The sequence below is a fragment of the Python bivittatus genome, unplaced genomic scaffold (assembly GCF_059951505.1).
Source record: "Python bivittatus isolate LINGU-HERP-01145 unplaced genomic scaffold, Pbiv_v1 ctg000080_np1212, whole genome shotgun sequence".
In the NCBI taxonomy this organism is placed as follows: Eukaryota; Metazoa; Chordata; class Lepidosauria; order Squamata; family Pythonidae; genus Python; species Python bivittatus.
In genome coordinates, this window is record NW_028277035.1 from 5,536,859 (window position 1) to 5,555,067 (window position 18,209).

The window sequence follows — 18,209 nt, forward strand, 5'->3', positions numbered from 1 at the left end:
TGATATATAATTTTAAAAGATAAGATGAAGGGAAAAAATAAAATGAAATGCTATAGTAAACTATCTAACAAAAAATCCAAAAGGTGAAAAAAATATGCCACTAAATTACAAAAATCAAAATAACAGAGGAAAACAACTTTCTCTTTCCAAATATATGTATATAAAAGCCCATTTAAAGATAGATAGATAGATAGATAGATAGATAGATAGATAGATAGATAGACAGACAGACAGACAGACAGACAGACAGACAGACAGTTTTCTTCTATGGTTTTCTTCATTTTTTTTTCAAGTTGTGATTCATTTTTAAACAATAAATTGAAATTAAACCATACAGAATCATATTGTCCAGTCTTGCCTCTTCATCAGTACAAAGCTAATTCAAAGGCTGAACCTCGACAAATTTCATTAAGTCAACATTTAGAGTTGTATATGCAGACATTCTTCCATGAGTATATAATCACCTTGTCACAGTCCAAGTGTGATATATCCGAAGTTCTTCATAAGATTGAAAGATTCCAGATTTGGGGCATATAATTTATATTGACATGTTTAATCTTAACTGCTTTTGAAGAACCTGGTTCACCGTTGCTAAAATATCCAGCCAATATGGAATTGCAAGTGGACAAGTCCGATCAATCGATTGATAGGCAATTAGATGTCAAAGTTTCTTCAAATTTATTACATACAATAAAAATGAGGAGAGCCAAACTTTTGCAGAGGGGTCCAATAGACTTTAAAGCATTTTTTTTTCCCCCTGAACTAACCCACGTTTTTAAGTCATAAGAAGCATATCTACTATTCTTTGAAACCTGGAATCATTGATTGGGTAGTATAGGATATTCAATTCATTATTCCAAATTGTTTGGATATTATTCAAATATGTGTGAGTATGTAATTAATTAATTAATTAATTAATTAATTATTCGTATTAATAAATTGCTGATTTAGTTTCCATAAAGGCTGCTTCCAAGAACATTAAAACTTCTGATGTTTCTGAGGCTGCAAGGGCATCAGGGCCTAACAAGTTAGATAGTAAGTGTTTCAACTGTATGGATTGCCATTCAGCTTTTCTAGGTAAATTACACTCTTCTACAGTGTTTCAAAAGTTTTTCGAGTATTTTGTTGAGGGTGATGATTCTGTTATGAGCATACTTTCCAGAAAAATGTACTACCAACCATTTTCAAATAAGAATTACTCCAAAGTGTCAATTTATTATGAGATAAAAAAACCATATTTAGATTTTCTACCCAATGGGACCCAGATATGCCTAACTGCTTTCAATATTGGAGAAGTAAACAACTTCCTCCTGTACTTAGTTCCCAGCATTTGCAAGGACACCAAATAATAGCTCTCAAGCGGAGCCTATAATGGCTCAGTATTCAATATTATTTCCATTCTAATACATGACTGAGATTAACAAATAAGCCCAATGATATTGTTTAAAATGAGGAAAATCTGAACCACCATCATCATAAGAATGCCATCTTTCAAAATGTGTCCTTTCACCAACCCACTGAACAAGCTGAAGAAGTTTTGAAAGAGTGGTGAACTCTTGCTCTCCTGAGAGCGTGGTATAGCAAGTGAGCGTCAAACCCACCACTTCCTGACTCCATGACTCCTGAACAGCAGTTCCAGTGAGCTTTAGAACAGGCAAACAGGCCTTTCCTCTCCCTGTATTATGCCACGTACAGTAAAGCATAAGAATATGGGTTAAGACCCCTGTCAAAGCTCGCCCTCCTTCCAAGACCCATCTCCACATTGTGGTCATGTTCAGCAGATGGTTTCATGCTGTCTGAAGACATTCACGAAGTGGGAGGGCAGCAAAGCTGAAGCGTTTACCCAGTTGCTTTGCTTAACACATCTTGGACACCAAACCTGAGAAATCAAGACACCAAACCTGAGGCAGCAGATGCAGAATATGGATCAGGAATAGGGATTGCACACTTGATGCTAATACAGTTTCTGCCAGTTCAAGGAGGGTAGCTAGTCCTTTAACTTGGCAACCCTGGAAATACTGAAGGACAGAACTGCAGTCCTAGGTATTACTATTCAATCAATATAGCGATTGTTTTTAGAGTACTAATTATTCTCATCTCCTTTCACTATCCTTAAATATTGTCATGCCCTTCAATGAAGTCTGGGCTACCAGAGGATGCTTGAGCAAGAGAAGCGGGTTGAAACAATAGAAGAAGCTAAGGTAGAACAAAGTTTACTTCTCTGGTGCCCTCTACATATGATGAACCATTTTGGGAGGCACTAATTTAAGGTAAACTGAAATGCAGAGACATCTCTATTCCAATCATGACCTATTCAAAAGTAATCGACAGGGAAGCAAGAAATGTTAGATCCAAGAAAGTGGGAAACCAGAACTTGTCTGCAAAGCTTAATAAATCAGAGAAAGACAAAGAAAAAAAAACTTGGCAATGTTTCAGGTAGGTGGAAACATCTGTTATCTCTGCAGAAATGCTGACATTGGATTGCTACTGTTTACAGAGTAGAGAAACCAGCAGAGCAAACAGCATTGACACAACATGGAAGCATGTGCGTATTTGTAAAGCACTTTGGGGGAATGATGTCAGAGGAAAGGAGAAAACATCTACCTGACACCATATACCTCCTAACTTCACACTACATTCTGTGGGATATGGTACAGAAGGTCATGAGTTCAAATTGTCTGTTTCCTTCCTTTCTTTCCATTATACCCGTCTCCCAGTGCTAGGACATGCAATAACTTCCTTGGATTAATAAGCAGATAAGAAATATATGGAATATTACAGTGGGAAGAGAATTTGCCTCCTTTGTGACAGGCTTACATGCCTAACTAATGGCTGGCCTTAGCCAGGGGACTCAGAGGCTGCAGATTTTAAGTCCTGCACTGCATCAGAATAGGAGAAGCTAAGGTTATTGCTACCTTGCAACAGAGGAAGCAGCCTCAAAAGGCACCATGCAGGAAAGAAGATGAATGCTTGATACTGGAAGACTTTTTAAGTACAGTCCTGCAAGACTTTAAATGGACACCATCTGACCTTCACACTGAGAACAGCTTTCCTGAGGAGACAAGTGACATAACATGCAAAGCATCCATTTCTATCTGAGGGAGCCCTAAGAGGCCTCTGATTTATATAGATAAGCAACAACGTATATCTTTGGCTTCTCAGCTGCCAGTCCCTCCTATCTCAGCCTAGATGAATCTTCCACGTAAGATACAAGAAGCTGCATTGCCTTTCAGTTCTGGCCCATCCCACATTTTCATCTCCTCTCCCACACATACTGAATTTGGCCCTCTAGAGAAATATTTTATATATGAACAAAAGAAGGAAGTGGTGTATAACTTTTCTGCTATTTTTCCTCCCTTCATTTGTGTTTACCGTAGAAGTTCAGACCAGCCAAGCAGTATCACCCTTTTTCCAGGGCACTTCCCTTCCCCTTCCTTTGGCATGTTGATTCAGGGGTTTTATTCCGCAACAGAATTACTGGTTTGGGGAAGGGGTGGTTTTCAGAATGGTGCATGCTGCAGAACAGGGAGGGAAACTTTACAGCCCAGCAAAGATTTCTTTCCCTGAGGGCAATCAAAATGGCTCCTGTTTCCATTTCTTCAAAGTAGAGAAAGAAGTGTCATGTGTCCTAACAATGGCACAAGAACTTTGGAGACATCTTCATCTTAAATTGAGTACAAAGTTCTATAATGGCTCCTCCCCATCAACTCATAATGTAGGCAGGAAGTCGGTAGAAGAGGGTTCTCAGGCACAGACAGCCTTGTTCAACCGTTCCCTCAAACCCATTTTTGAAGCCTCAGAAAACCAAATGAACAAGTGTTGATAGCATGAATATTCTGAATAAGATCCAAGACCCTGCACTGCTAGCAACAGTGGCTCAAGAGTCTTGTGCGTGCAGTTTATACTATACATATTAACTGTGAACAGCTGTTCATACCAGACCAAATTAGTACAACAGCCTTTTGCCATTGATGGTAGTGACTAAGGGCAGCTTCATCTTAATGACATGTAATGCAGTCAGAGGCAATGAGTGTGCAGATGGTCATTTTAAGTTGGGAAGCCTAAGTTGTTCTCACAGCATCTACGTGAAGCATGATTGACATTACTGACAACCTCTGAATACAGGGATGATATTGAGAAATCAGTACAGTGATGTACAGGAAATCCAGTTCTTGCATCATCCAGAACTATGGTTATTTTCAACTGGCTAAACCATGCTTTGTTGAATAAGACACAGTGGTGGAATGCATATCTTGCTAAACCATGAACCAAATGGTAAGTGATAAAACAAAATGATAAGCTGTATACAACATCTAAGATAAAACCAAAAAGCCCACATGGTGACTAACTGCAATGCATAAATTTAGTCAGTATGATGAATCAAGGCTAATCTTCCAGCCTTGGCAATATCACATTCAGATTACTGAGATCAAAACCAGCGAGTGTACTTTTGATCTGAAAGCAGAACTTTGTGAAATCAATTCCTACCTTCTAGATAAAGTGGCACAAACAAAACGCAAGGGACAGCTACAGCTGATCAAATCTGGAATTCATTCCTCTTTCTGCAATGGAGACACACTTCTTAAACCAGGAGTCCCAAGATTCTTTCTAAAGTGCTCTCTTATCTATAGTGTGGTATATACATATAGTGTTTTTAAAGAAATGTATAGTTGCAGTTAATGCAACATGAAATGTAACCCTGATTATCTTGTCAAGGTCTTGCCACCTTGCTAGATTTCTACATATGGATATATTATCTCCTTATCTATGCTTCTCTGATCTTCTACAGCAAATAGTGGGAATTCTGTGTCTTCTGTGTTTTCTGTGTAACAGATTGTGTTACCTACTGCATCCAGAGGCTGACAAAATACATGAGGACATGCTTAGCCAAGGGAAAGCTTATATAATTGGCTAAACTTGCCCCCCTATATTTTAAATGATTTAGTAGTCATGGTATTTTACCCAAGGTGGATTTAATGTAAGAGACTAAAGGCAGAAAAGAGTTGCTTGGTAAGTGGGCAGTCATATAAACTGAAGAGAAGAAATAAATAACTTGAGAAGGTAATGTTTCATTATCAAGCAGCTCTGGAATATCCTAATGGTCTTCTATCCAAGTTTCAAGCAGGTCCATTTTTTTTCCCCTTGCTCCTTCAAGTCAGTTTTGACTCCTGGTGACTGTCTGAACAAGTCCTTGCAATTCTCTTGGCAAAATTCGTGGAAGTGGTTTGCCCCTGCCTTCTTCCTAGGACTGAGAGAGTGTAACTGGCCCAAAGTCACCCAGCTGACTTCATTCCTAAGGCAGAGCTAGAACTCACAGACTTCCAATTTCTAGCCTGGTGCCTTTAACCACTACACCAAACTGGCTCCAATTATCTTTAGCTTTTTGAAATTAATCTGCAGTAAAAAGGAGAAAGAGGATGGGGAAAAGAGACATAGTTTGCAGAGCAGATATCACTTCCTCTTGACATCTAGCTTTCCCAATTTCCACTGCAGAAAAGCTATTTGCATCATACTTTTAAAATAACATAAATGAGTATCTCTAAAGAAGTTTAGCCTGATTGCAGCAGGAAAGTGAAGAAAATGAATTCTGTCTCTTTCTGCTGAAAATCTGTAATGCTGAAATCAATTTATTAGTATGTGAAGAATGTCCCATTTCCTCTTCCAAAAGTGATAAGAAAGTCTCTTCCATTCTATAAATGCATGTTGACTCTGTAGGAGTGAAATTATTCAAAAGTTTGGGTAGTTTTCACTACCTTTCTTAACATCATACTTTGCGTCATAGCAAATTCATGTCCTCCTGCCCACCTAAACAATATATTCTCCCCACAGCATTGAAATTACTAATTTTAGCACATGGATGATATACAGCAGCTGTTTTCTTCATGTGGCAAATAAGTGGGAAGAGTACACCAAGGAACAGATCTGTGTGTCTTCAATAAAACTCCAGATGATTTGCTTTAAACTGCAACACATTTAAGGAAGGGTGTAGGTGGGACGTGGAGCAGGACACATGGTCCTGAAAATAATATTCATATGGTTACTGACTTTCATGTGTCATGTTTAAGCCTGGACTAAGGACATTTTTACTGTACACACCTGGCTTCTGTGCAATAAACTGCACATATATACACTTGTGTTCCTCCTCTACTATTATTACAAGACATTGTTTTTTGTTGACATCACACAAAGCATTGCGGTTTTAAGTAAACTACACCTACAATTTGGGAGATGCTAAGTCAGGTCCAATTTCAGGATCAACTTTATTAGGCATCCATGAAGATCCATGTCCTGGCAAATGGACTCCTCTTGTTAGTTTTTTACAATAGGACTTTAGCTCAGCCACCTTTTCCAACTTTCTCTCCTACCTTTTCCCTCTTTTTTGGGGGGGGGGGGAGTGCTATGATAAGGAAGATGCCAGGAAAAGTTCCTTACATGTTTTACAACAAACTTCCCCAACCCAGATGCCCTCCAGGTGGGTTGATCTCCATTCCCAAAGTTGTCAGGATACTAAGGACTCCTGCGGAATTGTAGAAGTTGAAGACCACACATCTGGATGGCTTCCAGGTTGGGGAAGACTACTGTACGTGCAGTCTTATATGGCAGCAGCAGTTCTTGCACCCCAGACTCTCTTCTCCCACTGGGTTCAGATAAAGACAGCCTGAAGGCAGAGAAGTGAACAATGGCTGCTGCTTCTCTTTAACTCTACCTGGTTAATCCAAAGGGAAGCAAGCAGAAAGACTAGAATGGACCCTGGCTGAACTGCAACAAAGACATTGGCACAGGAGGATTGGGCCCCATTGCACTGTCAGATGATGCCAAAATGACACATTAACACAAAAACGTTGCAATAACATACTTGCATCATCATGGGCCATCATTTGTGCCCCTCACAGGATGTCCATGGGGTATCAGGTAGCCTATTTGTCTACCAGCTGGGTATGAACACTGAAAGGATCCACAGTAGATTTGCTGCCTGGGAGCTATAAAACTAAGCAGTTAATGGCTGGGTTCACAATGCTAAACCAGTGGTTTTTTAAAGCATTGTTTCTTGAACAAGCCATAGTAGCTGCTCACACATCCACTAAGCCAAAAGCAGAACAAATTATGAGCTCGTAATAATTCTTTTTAAGTTCTAAAAGTAAACTTCTAGAATTCCTAATCCGAAAAACTAAAATATAAATTTATGTGTGTATGTTATCCCAAAGTAGGGCTCATCAGTAAAGCTGTATACAGTCAACTTGCATCTGACTATATTTGGTGGATGCTGTGTTTATGGCAGAAAACAAAACAGATCATGTAAGCCTACTTGTTACTTATATAGTTAAAGCTAAATAGATTCCAACCTGGTCAGTGCCTCAGTGAGAAACCGCTCCATTTAAGTACAGGGTGTAATATTACACATTTACAACTATAGAACTTCTTCTCTGTTAATCGAGAGGAAGAAAATCAGGCCTCTATAACATTCAATGAGGTTTCAGTTTTTGTAAAATGTATAAAATATACATTTCTGTAAAATGCATGGAATGTATAAACCCCAGTTCTCACTTCAACAATTTCATGCTGTAGGTGTAGAACTGCACATGAAATCTGCAACCACAAGTCAAGGAACTGTGGAGAAATTGAGATTGGTATAATTTCTCTTTAGAGTAAGCAGGACTATTTCTCATGCTACTATTATGCTTGTGCAGGCCAGGGGTGTGACAATGTAGCATAGTTTAGGAATAAAGAGCGGAACTGGTACAGGCACTCCCTGGGTTAAGAACGTCCGAGTTAAGGACAACTCATACTTACGAATGGGCTGCCTGTTACATAAAATGGCAGACAGTATTCTCCTTCCAGGAGCTGACAAACCGCTGAAGCCGCGCAATATTTTCATGAACTGTTGAAGCTGCTCATTTTTAATATACAGCCTGTTTTCAGCAGTTTTCAATAGTTCATGAAAACATTGTGCAACTTCAATGGTTCATCAGCTCCAGAAAGGAGAACATTGCCTGCCATTTTTAGTAACAGGCAGCCCGTTCATAAGTACGAGTTCCGACTTACATACAAATTCAAGTTAAAGACAGGCTTAGGAACAGAAGTCATTCTTAACCTGCAGACTGCCTGTGCTCGGAACTGAGACAAATATACAAGGAAGGAAAATCTTAATACATGAGGGGAAAAAAAAAAAACAGAAAAGGAACGTAGGCATGGTATATGGTGACTGCTGATCAATTAAGATGATTGCACTTAAAGTGAGCTCTCACTCACGTATTACCTTCTGCCACTAATCCAAAATTTTGGCAGTTCATACAAATGATTTGTTTTCCTGAGCAGCATAACAGAGAAGAAAGAAAAAACACATAGTATTAGAGATCATCTTTCATGAGCAATATGCATTCCTCTGTACCAGTGGCCAAGAATTCATCAGCTCTGAGCAAGTTGGCATCAAGCATATACCTGATAAATCTTTTAGTTATAAACTTTGCCTAAGAGGGATACATCAGAATACATCACAAGTCTGCAAGGTTCATCAGAAATGCCAGTTTATCTAAATGTGAACAAATCTTAACATACTGTAATACAGTGTTGTCCAAACTTGGCCACTTTAAGATGAGTGGACTTCAACTCCCAGAATTCCCCAGCCAGCATTCCCAGAATTCTGGGAGTTGAAGTCCACTCATCTTAAAGTGGCCAAGTTTGGACAACACTCCTGTAATAGGTCTATATGAATTCATTCGTGCAACCAAAACGTGACAAATATTTGTATTCCAAGCTGAGGCTGCAGCACGTCCTCACCTTCTTCCTTTGCAAGAGATGAAATGTTGCCAATGTGAGACACACTATCCAAATAAAACTCCATGTCATGCTGTCACAGAACTTTCCCATGCCATGTTACAACTTATTTTTGGGATGTGGTTGTCTCCTGTATATCCTGTTTGGTACTTAATAAAAATGGAACCAAAAGGGCAAAACGCTTCCACAGGGTTAGAACCACTGGAGTCATATACATTTTCCCAAACGGCTGAGGAACCAGGGAACAAATCAAGATCAACAATCTAGCTCTGTTTTATTACTCTGGCATTTCTCTCTTTCCATTCCCGATAACATCTTCATTTGCTGAATGCCGAAGTGGCCACATGAATTTAATTCTGATTTCACTCATCTAATTAATTGTTATTCAAGTTGACTCCTTTCTGAGGCATCACCAGAAGAATTGTACTGTTACGAATTCAGCTGAGCTATGCTTTGTAGTACCAGCAATTTCTCTCAAACTACATGCTGGCTATTGGAAAACTTTACTGCATATTTTTTAACCCTGGATGAATGGTGTAGCTGTGGCATAAGCCTTGGATTGGACTGATTATCCCTACAACTGGCAATTATGAAGAAATAAAATGACATTATAGTAAATACAGTATTTCTATCTATAGTAGTTCAGTGTTCTAATATGAAATTACTATAAGATTATGCATCTGTGTGTGCCACTAGCAATGCAATCAACAAGATTTACCAGGATTAATACTCCACATAAACTGATTCTCCCTTTTCAACAGGATGGTGCAATGCATATTAAAAGGAATAAGGAAAATCATGCACATCCTTGATGACAAATATTAAGCAATCCAATACCATTCATGTACCCTAGACATCCTCTCCAACTTTCCTATTATGTGCAAGTGGACCACGTTTAGACCTTGCATATCCTACCTCAAATGCCATCATGGAAGAAAAGCAAGATATAAATGCACTTCACACATTATAAACTGGTTACTTGGACATAAAATCCTAGTGACTAGAATACTTTTTTTTTTCTGGATAAATGCACGCTGGACTACAGCCTCTCATTCCCAAGGCACCCAACTAGGATTGATATGTTTCTGTTGTATATATACTGAAAATCAGAGACAACCATGAGTTTTGGCCCAGGAAAACCACAAGCCTATGACTTAAGGGAGAAAGCAGACAGAGAGATGCTCATTCTTGTAAATGAAAGTTGCTACGCTGCTACTCAGGGGAGCTGGGGGAGGAGAATCTTGCATAAGTTTCAAAAGCACAAGGATCCCTCCGCATTGGAATATCTGAAACAACAAGCATCTGTTATTTTTTTTAAGGAACATGAACAAAGTTCCTGGAATCTCTATACACATCCCAAACACTTGCAATGTATCTGTTCATGCTAAGCCACTTGCAGACACTGAATTTCAATTTTCCCCAGTGCTTGGCTAGAACAGAAGAGAACAGGATTCTGGCATGATGTAGCAATGGCTTTCCAATCAGGAACTTTGGTTTCTTTGGTGTGTCCAGGCAATCTAAGACTCCAGAGCTTGTGAATATCAGCACAGGGAAATGCTGAGCTAATGTGAAAGGAAATGCCTTGGAAGCCTTGCCAGGCTCTATGACTTCAGAAAGTAGGAGGAAAAAGAGAGATGCCCACTCTTATAAATCCAAGATGGCAAAGGAGAGTCCAAATCAGCCTTCCTCAATTCAGGGATCTACAAATGTGCTAGACTACCACTCCTACCATCTTCAGCTAGTATTTTCATTAGGTTTATTAGCTGAGAATGATAGGCAGTGGAGTCCAATACTAAAGGTCCTGGATTGAGAATAATAGCTCAACATAATCTGAATAGGCAATAGCTATATTTTCATTATAACAAGATACTACCACATGTGGGCAATAGATGGACTGAAGTGTGACAGGCTGAATACTCAGCAGACAGCCCAGCTCTCAGCCCTGGGACAAGTTCTAAGCAATAAGCACATACTTCAGAGATTAATAGACTGCATGTAGGAGAGCACAAGAGAAAGGTTTTTATTTCCAATTTAATCCCTTGTTAGCTAGTGTTTTTTTTAATTTATTTATTTATTTACTTACTTTACTTATTTAGTTAATATGCCATTTCCATTTCCAAAGACTGATAGGATTAGGAAAGCTGCTTCTGAAAAACTGGGAAAAAAATATTCTTGCACTTCAAATATAGCAGCCAAAAGGCACTACAGGAAATTGTGGAAACAAGATTAATTTTCTCCAATAATATGTGCTGCTGTTCCTCAAATTCCTATCAAGCTGCTTTGAGGATATCTTTACATTGCCTGTTGAGAAGCAGCAACATATTTTTATGGCCAGCCAAGTGCTCAGCTTTACATGTACAGCTGAGCTGGCATGACTGGATTCTTACAACCTAACCTGAATGTTTTCTTACCTTTTTGAAATCAGTCCTCCTCCAACATGAGTACATCTAAGGAATAATTTCTTGCAGATTAATACACTAAAGAAATGTACCACAGCTAGGGTTACCAAATGCATAAACATGGAATAATAGTACATATCCATATATCATATAATCAGGCCAAGTTTCTACTTTTATAATCAAAGCCAATAACCAGTGGTTAATGACTGTGCTAGAAATTGCAGGAAAGGGAGGGAGGGAGGGAGGGAGGGAGGGAGGGAGGAAGGAAGGGAAGATATTGATAATAGTTGATAATAGTGACATAGTAGCAGATGATAGATGCTGGGGAAGAAGAGGTGGCAGAGACATCCTATGAACTATTCTACCAATAAGGGCTAATTTGCTTGGAAAAACTCTATGGCTCTCCCCAAAACAATTTGCAGCATCCCTCACCACTGTCCACATTGGCTAGGGCTGTGGGAGTCAAAAGCTGTAAACATCTGTAGGACCAATTTACTTCTGGACTAGATTTTAAGATTTTAAAAACATATGAAGATAATAACCCATGCACGTTGTCCAGTAATTCAAGTTTGGCATTCAGTCTATTCCTATATTGAGCAATAGTACAAGGACAACATGAAAGAATATAACTTATGTGAGTAGTCAGCGCTGGACAAAATTGTGCACTTCTAGGTTAAGAAAATAATAACATAATGCAGTTCTGGTTTTATCTAAATGGAAAATAATACGCCCTGAACTCTGCTGAGTTGCCAAAGGGATGTGAAGTGGTGGCCAATCACCTCAGTTTTTCCAGCTTCCCTTGCTTCTGTTCCCATCCTCCAGTGCAATTGTAACAAAAGGAATGGTGGATCTCCTGGGCTCCCAAGACAAAGGTCAAATCTTACTCACACCTGCCCACTGAACTTCTGAGTAAGAGAGCTCCAGTTGTGGCCAAAAGCCATGCTTCAATGGAGATGCAGCTGTTTCCATACTTCAATAATCTCCCATTGTGTAGATGAAATAAAAAAATCTGCTCCACTCTTCTGAGAACAGAGCATACCACACTTGCAGCACAAAACATGGCAGGGGGTGGGCCAAAGTCTGTGACCCAGTATACCTTCTGCTTTGCTTCCAGGACAAAAGCAACAGAATACTGAGAGCTTCCAATCAATGCTGTGCACACCACTCCACTGCTCTGCACTTTTATCATCACACTTCATTATGGAGCTTGTCATGGCTAGGATTTTACTTTTTGTTCCTTACAGCCAGAGAGAAGCCTACCAATTTGTACCTAGGCAAATACATAGTCAAAATCCTCCAAATACTATGCCCCCATCCAAATGAGTTTTGCAACAGTGAAACAGAAGACAAAAAAAAAAAAAGTAAGATCAGAGGCTATGACCTATCCCCTGACTTCCTGAGTGAGGCCCAACTATACAATTTTGAAATGTAAAATGTTAGCTGTAGCACTGGGAATGAGAGAGTCCTACCAATGCCCCCTCTCTGAATTTCTTCGTACCTTCATGGAACAGGAATGAATCAGTAATCCTCACATGCTTCTGCTGGTTATCTGGGAAGGAGAGAAAATGCTAAAGGACCAGGCCATTTATCTGCCCAGAACAGAATTAGATTTCTTGGCCTTTTCTAATTCCCAGTTGCAACCACTCAATAGGGTTGATTCACCCATTGTGCTAAATATATGGTTTGTTTGATTTGACTAAATGTGATGTTTGGTTTGTAAATCTCAGTTTAGAGCTTCATGAGTAATCCTAATCAGTTGCAGATTATTCAATAAACCATTGTTAAGGTAGGTAGGTAGGTAGCTAGCTAGGTAGGTAGATATTATTCATTATGGTCATTGTTCATTGCAAAGTAGATTAGGTAGACAATAGAGCAGTACCATTTTCTCAAACATTCATTCATTCACCTTTGCTAAATTTTACAGACTATAAAACAAAATTTTGTAACATTTATAGCAAGAGATATATTTCTGTTGGAGAATAAATAATTCAAATAAAACAAATGTGAGGCCCCAGAGAATTTTATTATTAAAGAGGTTATGAGGCAGAAGCAGATACCCCTGTAAAACTGACAATATACAAGAGCTGTGGTTCCAATGTCTCCAGCACTACAAGGGCAAAGTTTAGTTACATATGACATTTTCTTAAACTTCTTCTCTATGATGGTTGTGGGGTGAGTCTTAAAGCAGCCACAGGATAAGGCCTTTCTGAATTGTGGCCCTTAACCAATAAGCAAATATATTTTACTGGTAAGACCTTAGTGATGCCAGCTTCCTGATGGAGTACTATTTTGGGTATATAGTAGAAAAAATGGAAAATATTATGCAGAAATATGGATTGCATGCCCTCTAAAATGGTTATGTTGTTATATGAATCTCATACGGTATAAGCTTTAGTTGTGAATAATTTTAATAAGCCATGGTTAAAAACATACCTTAGCAAAATGTGCTTTCCTGGTCCAAGTTTGGACCTGATTATCTGCTGTTTGGAGATCTCTTGGCTGTATCAGTGCAGGCATGTGAGATATGTTTGGCCTGAAGTCCAAACTGTCCCATGGAGAATCCCCAATCTTGGTGCTCACTAGGTGTGACTGTGCTTACTGTGAATTCTGGAAGATGATTTCAACTTTTAGTCAAGGTTGAGTATTCCAGCATTGAAGTGCATAGCTGAATGATGCCCAAGTTGGTGATCTGTCCTACAGCCCACTAGCTTGTTCCCCAGATCTGCCCTTTCCTAGACTGTACCCTTGTCCTTGGATCCACCCTGTTTTCATTTGCAGGCCTAGAAAAGAGAAAGCCTCTTATGGCTGATCGGCAGCTTTGTGAATGTATTTCTTGCCTTTCCATTTATGTCAGTGCATAAAGGAAAACATTTTTTAACAAGGAAAGACCATTTCTAGAAATGAATAAGCCTGCCACCCTCAATTTGTCAATCCTCCTAAAAAAAAAATCTCCATGTACTTTAACAAGGCTATGCAATAGTCTCAACTGACATCAATGGAAGCTATTTTAAAATCTCATGGCCACGTAGCACTGTTTTCAAGGGAGAGTCACTGCTAGGGACAGAAGGCCTACTCTACCTCCTTGTGAAGTGACTCCCATTTTTTTAAAAAAAAATCACTTGACAAGCTGCAGCAAGGCTTTAAAATCGCTTCTACAGACCCTGATAGAGGCCATTTTTAAACCTCACAATAAGGCAGGTTTTAAAAGAAAACAATGAGAGGAAGTAGCAAAAGATCAAGATAATAAATGTGGTATGAGTGTAGCTCTAGGTAAACCTGAGAGGACAATTTGCCTGCACTAGGTAGCTGCAAACAGTTCCCCCTTCTCTTGGTATGCATCCCCCACCCCCACCCCAAATGTTTCCATGGGCTGAAATACATTTCCAATTCCTCGTATATATATTATACATGGAACTGTGTGCAAATATAAACCAGCATGTCTGTTACTATACGGATATCTGCTGGAAGTTTGACCAGTATGATCAGATTTACTTATATTACAACATTCCCCTAATTCTAAATAATTCCATTGACTGCATGTTTGCTTCGTAGTCCAATTTAAAGGGGTAGTAAATAGGACCGGCCTGCCTTTAGCTACAAGAGAGAAGGACCTACTTTTTCTAGCAGTATCTCCTTAAAGACAAACCATCTAGCACCTTGGGTGCACTTCTTTTGGTACTAGCAACAAACATTTTTATTGACTTAAGGCACTTTCAATTCTTTATTTAAGTCTTGGCTTGCACAATGCTTTTAATTTTTGTCTTTTTTTATTGCTATTGCATTATCATATGCTGCATTATTAACATTGTTATATATTGCATACTACATCATGATTATGCAGAAGGGCCAAGGAAATGAAAGGTGTTACATACATTATTTACATTATGAATGGGGAACATATGCCTACCAAATGCCAAACTGGAACCACCTCATCTACCAAGGTCAGTATAGACTATAGAGGGATGCTGGTAGTTATAGTTTAGCCTGGAAAACCACCAATTGCCCACTCCTGGTTTACATAAACCAGTAAGGAAAAGGAAGAGCAGTTTTCCAAATTCTCAGTGGAGGCCTCTCACAGCATCTGCTACTTCAGCTCTTATTCACTGGAAATGACAAGGTTTGAATGCTGGACCATCATGTGAAGGGCTGCACCCAAAGCTGCAGCATCAGAAATGACACTGTCAACACTACCTTTTTCCATTCAGCTCTATGGAAAAAGAGCTGAACCCTTTCTTTCAAAACTGAGGTTTTCAAGATACAAAATACTATATCCTCTGCAGGAACAGTGGAGGCCCTGAAATTTGTATCGCTGGCTTTTTACAATCAAAAGGGGGAGATGTGTTTTTTCTCTTTCCCTCTGTGGTTTTGACTCTCAAGTTAGCACAACAGTGTGAAAGCAACAATGCAGAAAAGTACTGGGGAGACATGACATGGCTCCCTGCAGACAGTAAACAAAAGAAGCCATTTCTGGGACTGGGACACATTTAAGGTATTTTTTTGAACCTCTGGGTATCAAAAAGAGAAAGGAGGCATTTACATGGCTCTACTAGTCATAATAACACGCAGAATACTGGACTGCAGCCAGAACATAACCAGATTTTAAGTTCTGAAAACAATCCAACATTACCTCCAAAGCACCCAGAAAGACAGACAGACACAAACTCTCTAGAGGCCTTCCTGATTCTCTGCCTTGGAAAAATCAGAAGCCATTGGACAGAACAGGGAAAAATACATGCACGCACAGACACACATGCACACACACCCTTGAGCCTTGAATTTCCAAAATGGGTGGGCATGCAACCAGCGCCAAGCAAAACAAATGGGAAGGATGTGTGAGAGGGAAAGGGAGAGGGAAGGGACCTTCCAGCCTCATTTTGGTCTGGACCACAATAAATTACAAGGCACTGCCTGGCAGCTACAGCTTTGGGGGGTTTTGGGGGGGGGGTCCCTCTCCTCTCACACATCCTGAAACAGACACTAGGGTCACACTCTCACGAAGTTCATGCACAGCAAACACTTTTTCAAAGCCATACGGACATTTACCAGGTGAGACCCATGGACATGCATCTCTGGACAAGGGTACCTCACTTTTCTTATCTGTAAAATAGGGCACCAGCTGCCTTCAGCCAAGGAATACCAAATGGACGAAGTTAGGAAACAGGACTTCCCTGCTTAACAATTGCTCTTTTTTTTTAGTTGTAACACTGGGAAAGTGGAAGCGAGGGCTGGGCCCAGGTCTTTCCCATGTGAATAGGACCCGAAACTTTCTTCAGAAGAGAAAAAAAATGTGTCTCATTTTAGACATCTTTAAATAAAAACTCCATTTAAAAAAGGAGCCATTACCTGGCCAAAACAGAACGAGGCAACTCAACCGCCTTTATGCCCACCAACCCGCATCTACGTCAGTTTCAGCAGAGCTCCCTTCCTGCCACAATCCCAACATAGACTGGACACATCCCGCCGGGGGATGGGCTCCGCGATCCGACCCACCATCCCCTCGAATACCATCAGCCTCTGCTCCGGGTGTTTCCCGCTGGCTTGTGGCCACCAGAGTGAGGGGATGTTGTCTTGGATCTGGCAACACACACGGAAACGAGCGGAAAACGGCGACCTAGTGGCAGCGGGAGGGGGATCTGGGATCGATCCTGCTTCCTCCTTTCTTCTCCCTCTCTCGCTCTGCGATCTACCTACCCTCGAAGTCGGAGATGATCCCTTCCAGGTGCGCGTTGACCGCCGGATCGGACATTGCCCCGCTCAGCTGTCGCTGTGCGCTTGGAAATGCCGCCCTCTCCCCCGAGGTTCTCGGCAAGGCCGGAGCGCGGCGCGGAGGGCAGGGCGCCCTCGGAAGGCCCCCGAACAGCGAGAGGAGAGGGCGAGAGTTGGCCGCGAGAGAGGCGCTCGCAGGCAAGAGCCCCCCGCCCCGTGGGTCCGTCCCGCTGAAGAGACTCGAATGAATGGAGGAAGGAAGGGGAGCCGCGGCCCTCCCCGCCCCTCGGCGCTTGGCAGCCCCGCTTGCGCACAGGCTGCGGCGCACGCCTGTCAAGCCGTGCCGGAGCAGGGCAACGCCGACCAGAGGCTGGGGAGAAGGCGGCTCGTCTGCCCGCTTTCGACAGTCTTTGGCCCGGAGGGAGGGAGCTCACTCAGTCCTAAGTATTGCCGGTCGGTCCGGTCCGTAAAACAATCAACCCGGGGGAGGGGACTTTCGTCCTGCCTCCAAAGAGCCGATGGCACCAAGGAACAAATCAGGTCACTCCAACCGTCGGCGCTGCGTAGCCTGGAAGAGTTGCTGAGAATACGCAGACTACCCTACCCTCCTCCTCTGAAGTGAATACACCCTCTACCCACGTACCCAGGAGAGAAATGTAATGTTGGGGAATATTATTATTATTACAGTAAAGTACTCTAAAATCCATTTTTTCCTTTCTCTATTTTACCTCCACCATAGGTAAATTTGACACCTATTGTACAGCTAAAGAGTTCAGCCAAAGTGTTAGCAAAAGGGAGCGTTTATAACTAATCTTCGCTTAGCCCCAGGACCAAATTCGACAGTCAGCCCACCAACAGAGCAGCAGCGGTTTGTTTCTTAAGCAAACCATCAGCCTTCTTTGCATCTCACCCTGCCTTCAAGGAAATCAAAGTAGCATGACCGGGAGCAATCCGTTGTTACCATTAAAACAATCCTGGGAGGGAGGTTGAACTAGAAAGTCTGGAGAAGCAAAGGTGGGGTGGGGGAGTAAAATCAAGTTAACAGTCCTTGAAGGCTGGGCAAGGAATAATATGTTAATATCCTCTGCCCTGGAACATGTTAATATCCCATATGTTAATATCTTTTCGATCACCAGCATCTTGGAAGATATTTATGTATGTATTTGGTTTTATTGTATTTTTATACTGTTTTTATTGTATTTTAACTAATATTTGTTGTTTTTATTGTAAACCACCCAGAGTCACTTCCTCGTGAGATGGGTGGTGTCTAAATTCGAAATATAAATAAATAAATAATTTAAAGGACCTTCAGGCCAATGGATGGAGTAC

At 40.8% G+C, this 18,209-nt stretch overlaps 1 protein-coding gene across 3 annotated transcripts in view; it reads right to left on the bottom strand.

The window, feature by feature from the left end:
- The window catches only part of SEPTIN9 (septin 9), a 233,958-nt gene that overhangs the window by 110,515 nt on the left and 105,234 nt on the right, over positions 1–18,209 (bottom strand). Inside the window, exon 1 of one of the 3 annotated variants that reach the window (XM_007426666.4) lies at positions 16,866–17,433. The exons of the other annotated variants lie outside the window; for them this stretch is intronic. Within the exon in view, the coding sequence (XP_007426728.2) occupies positions 16,866–16,920 (55 nt within the window). The 5' untranslated portion in view covers positions 16,921–17,433. Of the gene's footprint in view, positions 1–16,865; positions 17,434–18,209 lie in introns of those variants that run through there. 3 annotated transcript variants of the gene reach the window in all.